The sequence below is a fragment of the Lichenostomus cassidix genome, chromosome 2 (assembly GCF_008360975.1).
Source record: "Lichenostomus cassidix isolate B80296 chromosome 2, HeHo_3.0, whole genome shotgun sequence".
In the NCBI taxonomy this organism is placed as follows: domain Eukaryota; kingdom Metazoa; phylum Chordata; class Aves; order Passeriformes; family Meliphagidae; genus Lichenostomus; species Lichenostomus cassidix.
This window is the reverse complement of record NC_139482.1, coordinates 71,177,878-71,198,490: the sequence shown is the minus strand read 5'-3', so window position 1 is coordinate 71,198,490 and position 20,613 is coordinate 71,177,878. Positions and strand designations below refer to the sequence as shown.

At 36.7% G+C, this 20,613-nt stretch overlaps 1 protein-coding gene across 3 annotated transcripts in view; it reads right to left on the bottom strand.

The window, feature by feature from the left end:
- Nucleotides 1-20,613, bottom strand: part of DROSHA (drosha ribonuclease III) — a 71,849-nt gene that overhangs the window by 40,833 nt on the left and 10,403 nt on the right. For all 3 annotated transcript variants that reach the window (XM_085052096.1, XM_085052093.1, XM_085052094.1), the window contains 8 exons: nucleotides 18,822-18,976; nucleotides 15,707-15,787; nucleotides 13,890-13,976; nucleotides 13,696-13,782; nucleotides 10,678-10,749; nucleotides 9,057-9,138; nucleotides 7,806-7,880; nucleotides 4,330-4,499 (listed from right to left, as the gene is read on the bottom strand). In XM_085052096.1, the coding sequence (XP_084908222.1) occupies nucleotides 4,330-4,499; nucleotides 7,806-7,880; nucleotides 9,057-9,138; nucleotides 10,678-10,749; nucleotides 13,696-13,782; nucleotides 13,890-13,976; nucleotides 15,707-15,787; nucleotides 18,822-18,976 (809 nt within the window). The remainder of the gene's footprint in view (nucleotides 1-4,329; nucleotides 4,500-7,805; nucleotides 7,881-9,056; nucleotides 9,139-10,677; nucleotides 10,750-13,695; nucleotides 13,783-13,889; nucleotides 13,977-15,706; nucleotides 15,788-18,821; nucleotides 18,977-20,613) is intronic.

The following is a 20,613-nucleotide window of genomic DNA, read 5'->3' as shown; positions in this document are numbered from 1 at the left end:
CAAGCTTAATAAGACATACATGACACTAATAATTAATACTACTATCAACATTTGGCAACAACAATATCTGAAACAAAGTTAATTGACCTAAGACTCAAAAAGAAGAAAAAAAAAACTTCTAATTTTAAGTTTAAATATCTGGAAATTTTCTTTGACTATTTCCAAGAACTTGAAACACCTTTCTCTGGTCAAGCATCACATCAGAAATAAAAATTAGGATTAGCATTCTGGCACTCAAGAACCCACATGCCTGAGCAGTTTGCTAAGATCAGGTTACCTCCTCATTTTAGTTCTGTTCACGATTTCCCAAAGCAAATGAAGGCATTATTAGATCCATTCAATCACACTGACTAAACAGCATAAAAAAAAAAACCCTGTCGTGCTACTCTCAGAAAAGGCTCCTAGGCTGATGGGTACAAGGAGGAATACAGTCTTGTATAATGAGAAGACTTCTGCCCTTTTTACAGTTCAAAACCGAAGTTCTTTTTATTGTTAAAAAGGACAGTGCAAAAGAAAGCAATTTTTGCTTCAGCTCTATAAATGCAGAGAGTAAGTAATTGCACATCACTGTAGCAGAAATGCTGCTTACAGAGCTCTTGATCACTTACCCAGCATATTTAAAAACTCAGCTGAAGGTGCACAGTTTGTCTCCAAGTAAACAACCTCTCCATTACCTGTCAAGCTGCTTTGTAACATGCCTGCTTACTTCCCACTTTGCAATCAGCTGGATGAGGCCAGTATATTTTGCTTGTCTTGGGTTTCAGAAAAAGGGCATTACTTCTAGTTACCTGCATCTCAAAACTTCTCATTTAGCACTGTAAATTTCTCAAAGATGAGTTTCAGTGTTACAGAAGCTGCTCCCACCATTCTCTTCACAAAACAATAAAACCTGTGTCAAGAACAAAGCTTTTACCCTTCAAACCACCTTGGTAGAACTGTTCACAGGAATAATTTTCTGCATGGATAAGCAAAGCCAATTCTATATATGGCCACAATTTCAATCCATTCTAGAAAACAAAAACTTACTTAAAAGCTTGACTTTCAGACACAGAAATATTTTCCAAGGGAAAAATGCTTATCAGCTTTCCTTTAGACTGAACATAAAGTTACATCTCCCCAGGCAGAAAAATAGGAAAAAAAATACTTAGGTTAGTTATGATTTAACATAGTTAAATTAGTTGAACTTTTTCAATTAGTTAAAGCTGCTGGGTAAAAACAAAAAAAGAAAAACAGAGAAAAGGTTTTCCCCATAACACTTCTTATAAAAAAGGATTAGGACAAAAAATAAACCCCGAAAGAAAAACATGGGGAGGGTTTTGCAGCAGACAGAATATTGTTCATTAAACCAGAGCTTAAAGTCCTGAAATTTAAGTTTCTGGTTCTGTGGGGTTTGCACAAAGCCAATTAGAAACATTTTTATCTTCTCATAAATTGTTTGTTGGTTCTCTCCACTCTTAATATGAAATGAGGAATTTCTCCCATCCCTGTCCCCCTTAGAAAAGAAGCCTTGATACACAACTCCTCTGAGAACAAGGTCAGCAAAATATGATTAAGAAAATATAAACCAATGATTATAGTCAATATACCAATTTTAATCAATAAATTTAAAAAAACAGACTACTACTCTTCATTTCCATGACACTGCCTTGCATTTTGTCACTCAGTTACACAACTGTTCACAGATGGCTGATAACAACCAAGAAGAAAGAACTTCTCCAAGACTTAATCACAACTGCTCCCTCACTGACAGTTAAGAAAGGGGTGTAGCTGGGCTATGCTTTATTTTATTGTGAAACCAGCCTCCTCTCAGTGCCCTTTCTGAAGGTTAAATGAACAAACAGCAACTTACAGAAACATCGAGTATAAATTGTGCACCAGCAGACAGGATGCAAGCAAATTAGATGTTATTCTTCCAGAGTTTTATCCCTGTGCTCTTTTAAAACAGCTTTGATAGACTATCCAATAATCACAACCTTGCCTTTAAAGTCACATCAAAACCGAAGAAATTCTAACAGAACAGAGGCCTGTTATTTTTGCTTCCTACTCCAAATCTCATCAACCATGGCTCTGTTGACATTAGAACACAACATGAAATAGCATGCAGATGTAGTACAGAAATATGTTAATATATATGTATTTATGGAGTAGTGAGAAAACCATCAATATTTTAGGAAGAGTGAAGTATGAAAGATGACTAAAATTTGTGAACTTATAAATCTATTCCAATACAAAGTTTCATTGGACTAATGAAACACCATGAATAACACCATTGAATAATTTTAAATAATGCTGAACTATTGTTAGTTAAGTGGGATTCATATCCAATTGAAGTTTTTTTTCCCTTCTCCATATTGCATATATATATCCTCACATTGAAGAAAATAAAATAAAACACACCAAAAAACCCAGATTTGATCTAGGAGGAATTATTTCTGAAGAGATGGTGCACAGCAAAACAAAATTTAAGTGTATTTACTTTGTTGTGTCAAGGGGATATAATGAAGACCTGTCATTTCCTAAAACAGTTTCACATTGTCTCTCCAACAGAACCGTTTTTTCTTTTAATATTGTAAAATGCGTAGATAACACTTTCATACTCTGTTTTTCACTTACATTCTTAATCAATACAATATGCTGCAATGTACGTGAAAAATCCGCAAATGAAGAAGGCTATTGTAAGCTTGAGAGAAAAAAACATATTCTAATGATGCCATTACAACATGACATTTCAAAGTGCTACAGATTTCCTTTATGCTTACATATTTTGATGTCCACACACATCTCTGAAAACACTGCCTTGTAGAATGCAAAGTTTGCCAGTAAAAAATCATACAAGATCTCAGAATTAATACTACCATTCACAAATCACACTGCCTTGTACATACAGACATTTAGAGTTCTGTCACACAAGGGAAGAACATATATGTGGTTCCTTCATGCTATGCGAAAAAGTGAATTTTCCTCTAGCTAGAAATCTAGAAATCAGTGTATCTTCAGCAAAATCACTGAAGTTATGTTAGTGCATACCATTCAGATGCTGACAACTGGTGGACCATCATGTACCTTGTATCACAGAAACCACAAGCAAGTTAAGGCTGTTCAGGCTGTCTAACAATTTCTATTATGGGATTCTAGTTTAGCACTCATTTATAGCAGCTGAGGTAGAATTTTCCATAGTGAGAGTTCACATGTGTTTTTGTATTTCATGTTCCCACAAACAATCTAATATTCTTGTTGTTTAGAAAGTTTTATTTCACTCAGAGTGAAATCAAGGGGAAAATTATCTGACCCAAGTTATTATAAACTTAAGTAGTTTACAAAATGTTATGCTGACATACTTTAAATTATGAACTAGGAAAATATATTTAGCACATCACCCTGGCTGCTGCAGTTTGGGTACAGGTTTTTCAGCTGAAAAACTAAATTCCTTCTTAGGCATAGTACAAAGTTACACTTTTTCTTCAGAAACTAAGAATTTGAGCTATGAGCAAAGGAGGAAAATAAAGCCAAAGAAAGGTATTACTACTGAGAAAGCTGAATGTCCGTCTCAAATATGAGGTCCAAAATATGCCTCTACTACTAAGATACCATTTTGCAATACTGATCAATCTATACAAATACAACTCTGCAGGTTTTAGTGGACATTCATCTTTTCTTGTGATCCAAATTTTTTTAAAGTGAAAGTCAGAATAATGGGCTGAATTCACATACACACTGGAGTTGAAAGGAGCTGTGTTCAGAGAACATGTGCTTTAAAATACCAGTAGTTCCAAAAATAATAAGGCCGTAGGGGTTTCAAACTAGGCACTGAAAATTAATACATACATTAATTAACGGACACAAAATTCCTCAGCGTGAGTGAGAGCAACACAGAAACAAGGTGGAAAAAACTACATAGGCAGAAACTTTTTCCACATTCAAGGCGGTATTAGGATAGCACACATTAAATAGAGCTGTCAGTAGGGGGTCACAAGAGGAAGAGGAAAGTAAATAGCAAATAGTTACTATTTCTCCGGTGCTGTGTCTGGGAAAAGAGAATGAGATCATGCATATAAATACTGTCTGAAGAAGTTTTACATACATAAAATATAGCTGTTCCTTTTAACATGCACATTGAAACAGTGCTCATCTGAAAATATGCCCTTCAACACAGCAGGGGAGGGTAAAATTCAGGGTGTGAAAAGTCAATAAACTGTTCCTATTGCAATCTGCAACTGCCACTGGTCACCTTTTGCCATTTTAATTTAGCCTGTAACAACCTCTCTGCAATAAAACAGGTACATGTCATTGGATTGTTCAAAAGGCCAAAAAATTATTTATTTGCTCTACCATGCCAGGGCTGGTAACGATCATCCCTTTGCACTCTTCTGCATATTTCTGCCATTCCAGTTCTTCCCACTGAAGCATGTTGGCAATCTCCTCCTCAGGCACCAGAGCTTTACTGCATCGTAACAAGTAGAGAAGAATCTGATGCATTGAGAGTACTTCTTTTCCTCCATCTTAAAACCATAAACAAATAAAACACATTTCAGAGATTGACTCCTAAAGCATGAGCATAAGAGAAAATATGCAGAACACAAAACATTTGCATGAGCAAAATAAAATGCAAAATGCTTAAGTGATTTGACAAATATGAAGGCAAATAAATGTTTTACTGATGAATACTGCACATGCATAAACACTTTGCTAAACTAAAGCAATAACAGCAATAGCGGTAGGAGTAACAGTTCCATTGTACTGTAAAGTAGAAGTTTCTAACTTGCCTGAACAAACTTTAAAATGAGTAGGCAGATCAGTTATGTTGTCCAGTTGTATCTTCCTTTTTGCAATTTTATCATTCTTTTTACAACAGCAGTTAAAAAGCCTTTAGGCATTATGCAGCTTTTTTTAAGAACACTCAAAATTTTACAGGATACTTCTGGATGAATGTACCAAGCTATCCCTGCACTTTAAACTCATCTGTAGTGCTTACATGCTGTAACTGCAGTAATGAAGACTAAAGAGCCTCATGCTGTCTTCTGTCACTAAATGAATCAAGGGCATGTGCAAATTACTAAATACCTCTGAGACCCCAGGAAAAATGCACAGCAAAGGCTGCTTGTAACAAAAGAAGACACTATAATCTGACTGGCTTCACGTAGCAGGCTACAGATGTGAATATGGAAACAGGCAAGTGAGTGAAGGTCCTGACAGATCACCCCACTCAGAAGACAATGACTATTCAAATTCAGTATGTTTGCTCATGTAAGTAAAAAGTCACTACATGTTACTACAATGCTTTAATTTTGACATACATCTCTCCAACTCCCTCTTGGGTGTTAACCTGTAGGTATGGAGGAATCTTCAAGTTTTATCCCCACAGAGCACAAACATTGATTTCCCTCCCCCAGGGAGCAGAAACAATCTGGTCCAGCTGCTGAGTATATTCTCTCTATCACCACACCCACAAAAGAGAAGTGCTGACAATCCAGAAGTAAAACCTTAGAGCAATATGGGGGATGACACCACAGCACAAGGAGTGTGATCCCAGGCACGCTGGAAAAGCCTTGCAGAGCTGCTGCACAACAGCTGCACTGTGTAAGATGATGTGGTCTACGAGATTTGTGAGGGAACAGCCCTTCTCTTACTTCAGCTGGGATTACAGCACTACTGCACAGAAATGATGGAAGGGTATAGTGTAACTTGGCCTCTCAGAACAATTAACTCCCTTAAACTCCAAGAGGGAATCTTAAGTGGGGAAGATGCACTCCAAACCTCACTGGAAATGGAAAAGATTTCTAAATAGCTACAGGGACCGATTTTTAAATGTGCGAAGTTTTCCTTCATATTAAAGGGGGACTCTCCTCACAAGACTGTTCTTTGTCAACAACTAGATTATAGTCCTATGTAAAAGGCAGCCAACATCCAAAATAACTAAAATATAAGTGCATCCTAATCCACTGAAGATTCTGTACAGGTTGTGTACACTGAAGACAGCTGCGCCAAATGAAAGTTAGAGACCCTTTCTGGGTCAGAATATGCAGTAGTTGGGACCTCAAATGTGTTTTTTTCTGGTTTTTTACTCCCTGATTACAGCTATCATCGTAAAAACCTATGAGAGTGAACACAATACAGCAACTATTCTGCATGCTATGCATCTCAGTAAACCTGGTATGACTAGCTCAGAGCTACCCCAAGGCTTGTCCCTAAGTAAATCCTCATAGAAAACTTGACATCCCAAGCCTCATTATTTTTAGACCATTTTAGGGAAGTAAGAAAGAAAAGTAGAGGGGATGGGACATCAGCAATTCATTTCTATCTTCAAAGAGACAGCTGATGGATGTGTGGAGATCTGATGCACCAACATCTTCTTTGATTAGACATAAATAGCGTTCTGCAAACATACCTGAAGGAAATAGATTCCCACTCTCTGAAAATTAAAAATCTCCAAGGATATCTCAAAAAATAATCAATAAAAAATGAAAACTTGATTAAAAAACACCTGTCAAAAAGATGCTAAAAGGCAACTATATACGCAGAAATATCAGGAAAAAGACATTTTTAAAAAAGAGTTAGAAGGCTGGGGACCTTAAAGAAGAAGCAGTACACAGGAAGACATATTATGGAGACTTATCTCTCCCTATCAGTAAACAACCCAATAGCACAGAAAGAGCTGACTTCTAAACTAAAATAATTAAAAAAAAAATCAGAATAGAAAAACCCTGAACAGGAAAGCACCCTCAAGCTACACAGACCAAGCAGGACAAACTTGTTCTCATTTTGTGATGAGGTCAAGTTAATCAGCCACATGTGGCTTGATGGTTTATTTTGTAAATTGCTTCAGCAAAACCAAATCAATGTTTGCTAGCAAGCCTCAGAGCTCTGCTTCTGATTGAACAGTGCTGTGTATCCAGGAAGGAACAACAATTAGAAATACAGTCATCTAGCCATCAGTATTCTCCACAGTAACGAGCCAAATCTCATTTTGCTCCAGCTGTAATTAATATCCCAACTAAGTTTCAAAGCCCAGAGCAGAGAGCACCTCCAGGTCACAGCCCTCTTGATGAAGGTTGTTCCACGTTTCATCTGCACCCTAAATCCCGCAGCTGAAACACATCCTGCTCTCCACATAACCTTCCTGGAGCAATCACTGGCAGGATCTCAGCAGGACACATTTTCAATGGAGCCATGACATTTACACCAACTGAAAGTCTGTCCTGGTATCGTAGGATGTGTTAAATGCCTATGTAAGCTGTTCACTCCAAATGAGCGCAATGCTCCACACGGAATCTTCCTTGGCTGGCAGACCAGGGTTGAACTACACTGGAATGATGGTTTTTGTCTTTCAGTATTTGCTGCAAGGTCTAAGCTTGCATTAGAACAAAGAACCAATCAGAAAAACATGCGCTCAATGTGTCAATCATGCTGACCCTTGCACATCAGGAATCTAACCACATGGCACCCTGAAGAGCAGGGGGACATGAAATGTGTGAGATTAGGTGACAGCACTTCTCAAATGCCACAGCTCTATTCTATTAGAGAGCAGGACAATGAGGACCCAGCACTGCCTAAAAGGACTACAGAGACAAAAGCTGGAAGCAAGACTTGGCTTGCCCATCTGAATTCCAGTTCTGAGTAAACCATCTGCACTGCCAGCAAGCACTGAAGACTTCAGGTAGAAGCACCATATCTCTGCACTGACTGGACCATTTGACTTGCAATAAGGGTTTTTTTGTGGAGGTTTTTTTCTGGGGGTGGGGGATAGGGCAGGTTTTTTGGGTTTTTTTAGATTTAATTTGTATAAAGCTATATAATACAAACATTACCTGGAAGAAATCTCACGAACCGCGGCATGAAGTGGTATCGGGGGCAGGAAACAGAATCATTTTCAAGTGAAGGACCTTAAATATGAAAAAATACAGAAAATTTATGAACAGCAACATATTTGCAAAAGAAGAAAGAGGCAACTTTGCTGCAGATGAAATCAGTGAATGGTGATTACATTTGACAGTGTTTAAGCTTCAATCCAAAAAGTAACAAAAAAAAAAAAGGAAGAGAGACAACTTGTAGTGAAAGATTTCACACAGGCAATTTTAAAAAAAATTAAATAATTTCAAAATAAGAAGAACCTAACAAAAACCCCAGTACTTTTAACTAAAACAGTAATACAAAAAGATTGGTTTATATAATCCATTATTTCACTTAAGCCTTACAGATACAAGCAGTAGTTTATTATCTCCTTCCAATTAGTGGGGTGTTTTTTGTTTATCATAACAAAGATAACAAGGAAATTTCCATGGTATCATTTTGTGTTGTTTTTTTTTAATTCCCTATTCATCATATAAAGCTTTGCAAGAAAATAAAATCTAAACCTGTAATTACCTGGTGTTAAAAAAATAAAGAACAATCAGAAGCAGTGATCGGGAAGACAACACTGATAGTAGAATATATTATCAAACCAAAGGCTACCCAAAATATATTAAACCTGTGTTTAACTCTGTCTAATTGCATTAAGTGCAGAGTGCCTCGCCACAAAGTCAAGACACCCAAACAGACCTACAGATACTGAAATGTAATTCCTCTGATACTCTCATTTTTTTTTAGACCATGGGAAGTATTCTCCTTTGTCACAGTCTTCACAGGAACAAGTATTTTCATCTTGTCAAAAGACGAAAACATTCAGCTATAATGAAAACATTATCCCTCCACTGCTGTCTGTATGACACTGCTTTGCAAGTTGACTACAGAGAAATACATTATAGTAACTTGTTTGTTAGCTTGTAAAAAGAGAATAGTTTACCTGACGCGCTGGATTTCAAAATACCATTCACATGATACTCTGTAATATTAAATACACAGTAATATTTGCTGTTTGATTAAAAATAAAAGTTCTGGGTTAAGGTAGAAATTTAGTTTATTTGTGAGAGTGCAGTGCCAAGTTTGTGCATTTTCATTGCTACAGCTCAGACTGTTGAACTCTAATTTCATCTTCTTGAAGAATAAATAGAAGTTTGTCCCTCTCATGGAAAACAGCAGTTACTTCGCTATATTGAGGACCGTCTCAAAGGCGAAGTTACCTTTAAGATTCCAGTCATACAACTCCAAAATATCTTTGAACAGATATGAAGAGAACAGCTCAAGGCCTCTCACACAAAAATTCTGGGGAAACAAAAAATAGACCAAAATTATAACTATATAACACTGTGCAATTAAAAAATGCCATTCATATATAGTTAAATAAAACACGAAGAAAGAAACATTGTCTTCATATTTGCCCACCACTAGATACTGGTTTTGGAAACAGTATTGATATATCTGTGATCATCTACTCCAACACAGTAGAGTGGTCTCTTTAGAAAGCACTGTCAAGAAAGAATGGCATTGAATCCTCTTTATTCAATGTCCAAATCAACACTATAGGCAGAAATTATGAACCTGCAATAATCTTCCAAGCACTAAAACCCCTTCCACCTGAGCAAGCTATGCAAATGACACATTTCTGAGAAATATCTTTTTCATAATTCAGTTTTTTCCCCACGTGCTCATATTAAATGTTTATAAACCACTGTCTGTGGTATCATTATCACTTTCATAGCAAGTATCAGTGCAACACAAATTGAGGATTATGACCTCAATAGCCAGCAGAAGAGGACGAAAAAGGATGAAGGGAAAAAAAAACAGATTCTTTTCATCAAGTGAGGAAGTTGCTCCTTCAGTGATGGAACTTAAAAAACTTTCCTGAACAAACAAAATCAGGACAGATTGATACAAATTGTGCATGTATGATATTAGACACAAATTCCAAACTCAATACCACAATCTCTTTCACAAATCATTAGTAAAGATGGTCTGCAAATAATACTGCAGTCATTTATCCAGAAGCCCCCAAAACTGGTCACTTCCCTATTTTGCTTGGTGGCTAGTTATTGCTTCAGTTCAAGATTTGCAGACAACACAGTACATTCACTAACAAGAAACTAATTGCTTTGATCACATTAGTTTTTCTGAGGAATTTTAGGGCTGTTGCATATATTTAGGTGCTACTGAGCAATAAAAAAAAGAGATAACTAGAAAGAAAAATGTAAATATATGTGACTAAATTAAATACTGATCCTATCTTTGTAGTTAATATGCAGGGGTGTTTCAGTACCTACGCATGCTGTTCCACTGCAGCAATTTACTTTTCAAACTGGCTCCACCAGGTATTAATTTGTAATAAAAAACCCACCACAAACAGATTACGAACTCAATGTGCTTTGTTTGTACCCACAGGAAATTTGTTTTGGCAACAGCTTATATTAAGTACTGATAAGCAATCTTCAGAGCTTTAAACTTCTGATTAAGTTTCAGCTCTGCCACTGACTAATGTGGTCCTGGCTAAGGAGTGTCTCCATATACCTTATTTTTGTCATACAATAGGGAAAAGTAATGCCTAACTCAATTTACAGATAAGAGAACCTGACATATATTGTATATAACTTAAAATGAAGGGAACCTATGGATATAAGCACTTCTTACTATTTGATTTCAATATATAATAGCCTAGGTAGATGGATTTATGCCAGCACCTGTAAGTGCAAGTTCTGTTTCAGCCACTTGTTCAGAACACAGCCAGTCTCTCACAGACTTCACAGGTGGGATACTGAAGAGTTTAATCCATTAAACATATCTGAATTTTAGACTAATTATCCATCTTACCTCAGGCATCATCTCCTCAATGAAATGAATTGTATAGTCAATGTTAAACCTGATTACTTTGCATAGAGGAATCTGGAAGGAAAAGAAATTCAGCATCAAAAACTATCCAGCATCAAATGCACAGTTAATACAAGTTTGTACGCAAAGGTCTAACTCTCTGCTGAAAAGGGCACTTACTACAACAGCTGCTCTAGGGGATCATGCAGATGCAAGAACACAAGCACCTGTAAAGGGAGTACCAGTTCCAGCCTTCCCCTCAGTAATAAAACCAATGCTGACAGGAGGAATGGTAAAGGAAGGTTAAATAATGCCATCTACTGGAGATGAAATTTTCCTTAGAAGTACACCTGTAAACCTCAGAAAACCTGTATCTTCTCTTACTTGGATACTTGCAAGTGAATTTGTTGTTTGTGACACAACATGTCAGATTGATACAGAGATGTACACAGCAAGATGTTTTTAGCACACTGCCAATTCTGTCAGCTATATTGTCTTAAAATGCGTTTTTAAGTCAAAGCAACACAATGTAACAGCTTCAGGATAAATTTATAGTTTTATAATAATTTCATTCAATAAATATTCTCAGAATTTCACTCGACTAGCTAGCTAGACAAACATCTAATTCCTTTTTTTCACCTTTAGAGGTTCCTTTGTTTACAGTCCATAAACTGCTGAAGTACTTACTTTTTTTTACAGTGGGATTTTCAGAGAAAAAACCATAAATTCCTAAAAGACTACAAAAATTACTAATTTTTCCTTACACATCTACAGCTCTTACCAAGTTTTACTACTCACTGGCCTCAAAAGTATAACAGAATCTTAGAACAATACCATGATCCGTGAAAGCAACCCAAGGTTATTTTACATTGATAAGCACACAAATAAATATCTAAACGGTGCTGGGGTTGCAAAGAAATCAATGTACATAGCAGAGGTGCAATATTCTGCCTGCATCTTCTTACAGCCCACTGTCAAATGTTTGGCTATTTTGACTACAAAAATCTTTTGCCATTTGCATGATAAATTAAGAAGCTGCACCAAATGACCAAACAAAACTGCATTTCTTAAAATTTGTGTGAATTAAATGTGAATACAGAACCCTCCCAAAACCTTGGAAGTTAAATATACCATTTAGAATCTAAGCAGATGAAAACCTATCACACTTAAATCAGTGAGGCTTAAAAAAAGTACAGGGATTGTTTACTTACTTTCTAACACATAATTTAAACTAGAAGTGGAATACTTTAGAGAAGTGACCACAACTAAGATCTCCATGAACTGAAGTTCTATGTACACAAGCAAATACACAGTAAAGGAGCATGTGGTTGGTACTGTAAAACTGGTTTGGTATTTATAATATGAAAATTATAATTTTTCATATGGCTTTACTAACCATTTTCCCTAATACTTGAGCTTCTCAGTTATTACTCAGTAATAACAGTACTAACTCAGTAATAACCCTAACTGTGCAAACCTAAGACTTCATACTAGAGAAATTTGGTTAATGCAAAGATGTTGGTGTTCAGATCTCTATTTTTACTATCTTTTGCTACCTCCCTTTTCTCAAATATGTTCCAAACTGTCCCTCAAAGAGCAGGTTTTATATTGTATACCAAAAATCATCTCACGACATCAAGAGACTCCTTCCAAAGCCCTTTATACCTGTTAGTAACAGGAACTGACACCTTAGTGTTGCTTTGTATTAACTCCGTAAAAAAAGTAATCATTTGTAGCTGATCACTTCCCCTATTTGGAACAAGGAAAAACACACATACACTTTACAGTAAGAGTAAGCTCAGTATCTTCACTAACTACCATATAAAAGAAGAATATTCCTTGTTGTCTGTATAGGAAAGGTTTCTATAACTCTCTGCCTTCCTGTCACACAGTAGACACAAAAATTATAGCGATAAGGGGGTCTTCTTATTCTTTTAAAGTGAGTAAAACCAAACTGCTCCTTTTTGCTCTTCTGCAAAGTGAAAACATAAAGCCTTGAGACAAATTACCCCGAGGCTGAGTTAATGCTACTGGGCAGCAGCGCTTCCCATTGCCATGCCACTCTCTCACTGACTTGTCAACAAGAGTCCCTTCCCCTGACCACCAAAACTAAAGTGTCATCATATCCACTATGTAAGCAAACTGTTGGGGTCAAAGCAATTTGTTCTCAGTGTCTCCCACTTCCAGTATCCTATATCCCAGTCCTTTACTGTTACATCCCAGTCCTGTGTTCATAACCATTCTTACACTGAGTTGTGGCATTGATAATGTAGCTAGAAATAGGTATAAAACCCACAGAAACTAACACACAGTGAATTTTTTGAGAAAACCTTGAAATAACCTAGACACCAAAAAATCTGCAAGTGTACAGAAATTAGGCATCTGCACATTTTCCATTCACATTTGGCTAACTCAGCTTATACTGGAAAAGAAAAGCAGCCAAATACCAATCACATCCTTTTCTTGTTGCATTTGCTTTCAAAACATAAAATTAAAACACCTGTATATACCTACATCTTTTACTAAAAATCGTAACTTGCTAGATCCTGAAGAAGGTGAACAGCTGTTAGAAAGTATTGGATACATCTAGGTAAGTTTTAGGAAGAGAGAAATTCCTCTAGAATGGATCTATAAAAAATTTCATTTGTCACTTGAAGGGAAAATCTTTTTTTGTTGTCCTTTCTAGTTGTTTTAAACCTTGTCAACTTAATAAACCCATTCATCCAATTTAAATCCAATTAGCAGTTTAAACAAGTTGTTTAATTCACTTCCAAACTGTGAAACACTTAAAAATATTATTTCGATGCACATCACACCCTCAGTCACAGTTCAACGATGCTGCTTACCACAATCAGTCCAGACAAAACCTGAGACTCATTAGCTCATTATCTTTCCCCTGTCCCCAGTGCTGGGCAAGATGTTTGTAGCATACGTGTATTTTTTTTTTGGAGAAGTTTTGCTTCGGGGCAGAATGAGCACCTTCTAAAGAAACTCCCTGTATGTAGCAATGACCATACTCACGTTTGTTAGTGGGGCATGTGCAAACATGGAGAACCCTTCAAAGATATATTCATGGTCATCATACTCAATAACAGTAGGTCTGTCTGTCTTAAAAAAGCAAACAAAACCACCACGGAGTAAGCAAGAAGCAGTATGACTTTTGGCACCAAAACCAAAATCAGAGTCCTAGTTCAAATTATTTATAAAGTACTTACTAAGAAATTTGTGGGAGGTGACACAGTAATTCGATAGTGGTACAGTCTTCCAGCATTGTTGGTCATGGGGCGACATGGTTTAATGGGCTTAAAGAAAGAGATAAGTAGAATTATGTGTAGAGTCAAGGCACATTTAGATTAAAAGGGAGAATAAAGCATTTCTAATAGCCATGAAATATGCATTAGGAAAAATTAAATAAAAGCAGGTGGTCATAATTAAGTATTCTGGAAAGGAGGAAAGTGTGGCCTTATCTCTATTTTCACTTCAAGAAATATTTTTAAAGCTACTCAAAAGCAAAAAAGGGTGAAGTTTTTTTTCCATTTTCCATTTTACTCTCCACCTCTCTTGCACACAACAGTTAGCTGTTTACATTCCAGACTAATTTCCTCTCTGATACAAATTTGTTTCAGGAAACACATTTTAAAAGCTTATGAAGAGGAGCCTGGACATCACATGAGAAGATCTCAAGGTACATTATCATGATAAACATGTATCAGCTCATCTGCTTGGGGGAAATCTGAGGCCTGAAGAGAAGGCATTAGTCTATTACCACAGAGGAAGGTCTGATAACCCCATCTATCTCCCAGGTTGTAATGCTTGACTTTGAGGTCCAAAGGCAGCCAGACACCTGGGATTAATGTTTCCTTCCAGCTTGCTCAGAAGCAGTCCCGTGTAAAGACCTAAACTCGTCCACAGTCAGACAAAACCAGTTTTTCATATGCCCTACATACAACTTGCTGCAGTTTGGAGGCTGCCACCAGCCTGTTTGGAATACACCTGTCTGCATGGGAAAAAGAATAAAACCACTGCAGTGAGCAAGATACCACTCTAAACAGCAGAACTAAACTTGGTCTGTGCAATGGGCAAGGCAGCTACACCACAACCACCACCTGGAAAACCTATGCAGTAAGCAGGGTGATGACACCAGCTCTTCAGCCCCAAAATAAGCTTCTCACTGCTGTGACAAGACGGCTGCCAACAAACTAGTTCAAAATTAGGCAATTTCATCTACAGGACACTGTGAAAAGTAGTATATCCTAGGAGATTTTGTGAAACCTTGGATTCCCAGATGGCCTTGTTCCAGGGAGCAGCTGCCTTCATGCAGCAAGTTTTATATATAGTAGTTTTCTCCTCCTAAATTTTCTCCCTCCTCTGCAAGAAGAACACTAGATGTAACATGGGGAAGAATAGATTCTGAACTGGAGCAATTTATAGTAAGCTTCAGACCAAAGCCAATTTTCTGAACTCAAATAAATCACAGAAACATTCATAACTCTTTAACTGCAGAGAAATAAAAGATTGTTTCAGTAAATACATGTAAGAAGGCCTGCTGAAAAATAAAATTTTTCAAGAAAAAGTACCAAGATGAATTGTAAAGCCTGCCTACATGTTAGACAAGAATGCCTCCTGACAAGCCTTCTGCTTCTTTCAGTAGCAGAATTACTATTTACTTTTTCTTTTAAAGCAATCACTTCACAAAGTGGGCCCTTCACAACATATTCATCCACTTGAAGATAGTAGATCTTTGATCACAAGTTCTTTTCTATTAACACAATTGTGTTTCAGAAGCTTAAAAAAAACTAAACAAACCTAAAACTAAGCAAATGCAGACAAAAGTTTTCTACAGTTTTCAGGTGGATTTAATTTAAATATTGCATTTTAAATAGGAGGTTATGCAACTAAGGGATTTAAAGTTGCTCAAGTGGTTTTTTTACTCAGCCTGTAAATCACAGGAAAAACCCCTCAGATCAACCCAAGCAGGAATTTACAGCTGCAAGTTTGTATTCATAATTGCAATCCTTAGAATTACTAATACCTCTTCACCAGGATAAATGCCATGTCTTATTCCTGTCCGTCGGGCTTTAGCACTGCACTTGCACAAAGGTCCATCATTCATCTGTCGAGAAAAAACAGGATTCCGGTTTTATTGAAAAGTGGTTTTGGAAAAGTATGTTGGTTTTAATGCCCTGAGTGCTGATGCTTCTAAAAGCCTGTCATACTTAGATTAAGTGGATGTTCTTAAGCCAATAAAACTGAAAACAGTATAGACTGATGCAAGAAAATGGCACAACAGCATTAGTACTTCATCCCTGTTTCAGAAGCACAAGATGGGAAAACACTCTCAGCAGAATTCTACCACCCTGCCATGATATACCTCTTTTCCACTGCTCCTAAACAAACAGCATGCTGACTGCCTAAAATGAAATTCAGGTCCTAAACATGCACATGTCAATATTTACTCGCTGAAATCTCCACATTCAAACAGCTGCGCTGAGTTCTCTGACTAAAAACCCATCCTCAACCAAGCTCTTTGCCACAGGACAAGGCTATCCCCTGAAATGCAGACCATTCAAAGATTTTACTTGGTGCTTTAAAGAACTAATGGGAATACTTTAAATCCATCCTGTGAACAGGTCAGTAAAAAAGATAAAGGGGGAAGAAATACTCACTTGAGTATTCTGTATGGGAGCATGAAGCAACTATACCAAAAGGGGCCAGGGCACACATTAAAAAGCTAGTGTCTTGCTTTTCACTTTTATGACCAAGATCAATGCAGACTATCAACTACTGCAACAGCCTAAAGCTTTCTGCTCTGAACATTATGCTCATCGCAGAAATCCAACAAAAGAAGCCCAGAAACAAAACAGAGAAACAAATTAAGTTCCCAACCCAAAGTTTTAATCAAAGTTTGAATCCAAGAACTTAAACTTCTTTTAGACTTGGGGAAAAAAAAAACCCAACAAAACAGTAACTTTGCAATGCAATAGAAAAACCAGCAGAACTTTCTGTGCTATTACAGGCAGTGTCAAAAACATAAACAGCATCCACGGTGGGGCTAAATGGCATCATCAAATGCTAGATATAATGTGAAGTTACTACAGGAAGCAAGAACCACTAAACCACTGTTAATGTTAGCTTTAGGCAGTTGGGATAGGGATGCAACCTTTCAGTTTTGATGGTAATTTTCTGAATGTTCACCTCAGTTTACTTCCTCAGACTCGCACAATGCATATGTGCAAAGGCACATAAGAAGCAGAGCACTTCCCTACTCCTTTGGAAACTTGGGTCACAGGACCTTAACAATGGAGTGACATGACACTAAGACCCTCGAGGAAAGAACAGGTTCAAAGAAATTGACTCATGTCCATTGGTAGAAGCTTACTTCCTCACTGGCTTATACAGTGACAAGACAGTTAAAAACGCAGTCAAGAGATAATGGCTCATCAGTGTTGCAAAACAAAGGGTCTACTGAGGCTATTTAAATAATCATCACTTATTTTCAAAAATATAATCTCTAGTTCTTATAACTGGTCAGCATTAATACTGCCTCTTTTATATCAAATGCACAGACCAAAATGCACAGACCAAAATGCACAGACCAAAACTGAGAGAAATGTGAAGCACCTGTAAAGCTCAAGACTTGAGAAGCAACTCAGATATGCATCTATCTTGTCCCTAGCAACACTGCTCATAGAAAAAAATGCAGGACAGCAATCAAGAAGTGATGGTAGAATGATGGTGAAGGATCACAAATTTACATAGGCAACACCTTCTCTGACCAACAGAGTAACACAAACAAACAGATCACATTTGTAAGGCAAAAGCCACTGCGGTGGCATTGAATTTAACAATTTATTTTCTGGCAACTGTCAGTGCTGCTGGAGATTATCGAAATTAACAAACCAACTTCTCAGATTGAAGGGCTGGAAAGATCCATCCTACAAATCAAGTTCCATGTCAGACAGTGTACTTGTATATATCAGTGTGCATGGCAATCATTCCTGTTTTATTTATTGACAAAAAGCATTGTAACACACCAGATAAATACCTATGAAAACTTCAAATGTTTTCAAATTAAATCTACACACAAGTAGTACAGCATTCACAAGCTCACCATGACTGATTTTAGGTCTTTCAAGAAAGATGAAGAGTCAGTCTCAAGAAAGTTTTGGGAAAGAACATTTTTCAGCAGGAAACTCAAATACTAAACATTCCTGAATCTATCCTTTCTACAGTTATTCCACTTTTTTCCCCGCTAATATTCTCCACAGAACATTACTTTGAAGTGTGCCCAAGAGCTACACAATTTTTTTCAGTTAAATATCTAAACAGTTCGCTAATTTTGTTTTCCATACAAATAAAAACAGCTAGCTATGCTCAATCATTTTTTTTAACTAGAAGCATAAATATGAATCTGTAATAGAATATTCAACAGACTTTTGAATTACCACAGTGGCAATATGCATTGCAGTATCTCTTCACATTATGATTTGTTGCATGCTAAACTCATACATCACACAAAGTGCCCGAAAAATAAATTTACTAAAGTGACACATGAAATGAGAGAATAGACTGTAAAATATTTAAGTAAGAAAGATGAAGATGGTGAATTTGCAAACAAAAACTAGTCTTCTGTGCAATGTGTACATTCAAAACAGCACTTCATAAGCTCAGCAATTACATTTAATGAGAACTAAAATCTCTATGCAATTACAAAAGAACCATTAGACAAGAAATTAGAAGCATTAACTGCATATTTAAAACATTATTTATCACTATGAGCTGAGAGCTTAAGGTGAAAAATTTGTAAAGGATGTAAACATATTGCCTTTTCTCCACCACAGAACTCGGTTGTGTACCTTTATCTCAGGGCTAAAAGGACAGCATTAGCACACTGTTAGCAATTCAGTTTTTATTAACGCTGTCAGACATGATTCCAGATGAATAATCCCCAGGATTAATTAGCTGGAACTACACTCTTGAAATCAAAAGTGAAGTGCTTTGAAGATGATGAGAGAGAAAAGGGAAAAGAGGGGTAAAGAAAGCATTTTGAAATAGAAGTCACTCTGCATGTTTGACAACAAGGCAGAATTTTCCATTTATTGGGAAAATGACCTTTGGACACCCAGCACTTTTCACTCACACCCTACCTGTCCTGGATCATTGTACCACAATTCTTCATGGAGACGATCAGGGTGTGCTTTTTTACGCTTAATTTCTGCAATGACGTCAATAACGTCCGAGTCCGAACTGCTGGAGCAGCTGCTGTCATCTTCAGAGTCACACTCTGACTCACTGGAGCTCTCTGATTCACACAGAAGAGATAAAGACAGCTGAAAAACACATCCACATGCTCTCTTCTCCATAGCAATGCATTCTCTACCATGACATACCTAACTATGGCATACTGAGAGTTATTAAACTTGTGCATGGCACCCTAACAAAAGATGGACCTTTTTTAATGATGCACCTGCATGTTTAATTAAAAATTACAGCAAATACTGTAGATATTAAACACCTGTAACAAGTGTACCTCTTTGCACGCATGAGAGATTGTTTTTTGGCTGCCCAGGAGGACCATTGAACAGTTTTAAAAAAACAGTTTCAGTTACTTGACATTAAGGATTTTAGAGCTGTAATCAATGCCAGTATTACTATAAAGTTAAAAAAGAAACACATACAACTACAACCAAAAAGAAAAAAATAGACAGAAAAGGAAGAAGAAAAAAAGCCACACACAAAGCCACCAGCATCAGCTATACAGAACCTCTTGTTTAAAAGTTAATTCTGCTTGCTATGAGGAAGTGCTTATAACTAGTGTCATTTTACCTAAAGAGGGTCCTGTCTGTAGCAGGGTATTGTCTATTTAAGAGTTCTGAAACAACACATATATATACAATTATTATAAATCATGTATACTGTTAGACTCATTTCTCAAAATGAATTCCTTCTAATAAATCTATTAACACATATTAGAAGCCACAGGCAAGAAGAAAACCTGGAACTACTAGCTGAGTGAATCCAGTAGTACGTTTTATGGAAGTCCTTTTCTGTGAGTTTTCCTCCTTACTTTTTTTATTTAAGACCTTTTTCTTTTTATTAACTGAAACATTTTTTTTCTGATGTATCACAGGCAACACCAATGCTAAATGAAAAACAAAGATTATTTCATAGAATCTCCTGAGTTGGAAAGGACACACAAAGATCCTCGAGTCCAGCTCCTGGCCTTGCACAGGATAACCAAGAATTATTATCACATGACTGAAAGTGCTATACAAAGGCTTCTTGAACTCTGGCAGGCTTGGTGCCATAGTCTTAAATCATCTCCTTTGTGGGGTTGTCAAAGTAATGTCTGGACTTAATATTAAAAAAACCCACACAAAAAAACCTTGATCTCACATACCTCTCATCTCCTGTGGTAATTTGAAGTGACTCCCTTTCTTATGCATGTAATTTTAGTCACTCATTTCCACAGATCTCCTCAGCTCCAATTTAAATAAATGCCATCATAGCCAAGACATATACCAGGATGCAAGTAAAATGGATTATTTTTGGAATAAAATGCAACATTTCTTCCATTTCTAAGTTATGACTTAAGAGAAAATATATTACTGTATTGTCACTGCTTTCAAATTTGAAACTGTAGTTTCAAAATACACATTTTTACTGAATACAAGACTCTCGTTAGTTGAAAGAAAAAGAAGAGAGAGAAAATGAGAATATCACTAGGAAAATGTTTCCTTTTTTTTTTTTAATCAAGATGTATTTTTACTCATAATTTGGCATAAGGTGTTACTAAAATATGCCCTAGGAACACATGGTCATCTATGCTCAGGTGAAATCAAGATTTCTCAAAAAGTGTGCATATGTGTATTCTGACAAATATTCACAAAGACTTAAGTTTCAAAAGTTCTCTTATACACAACTGATCAATACTGAAGT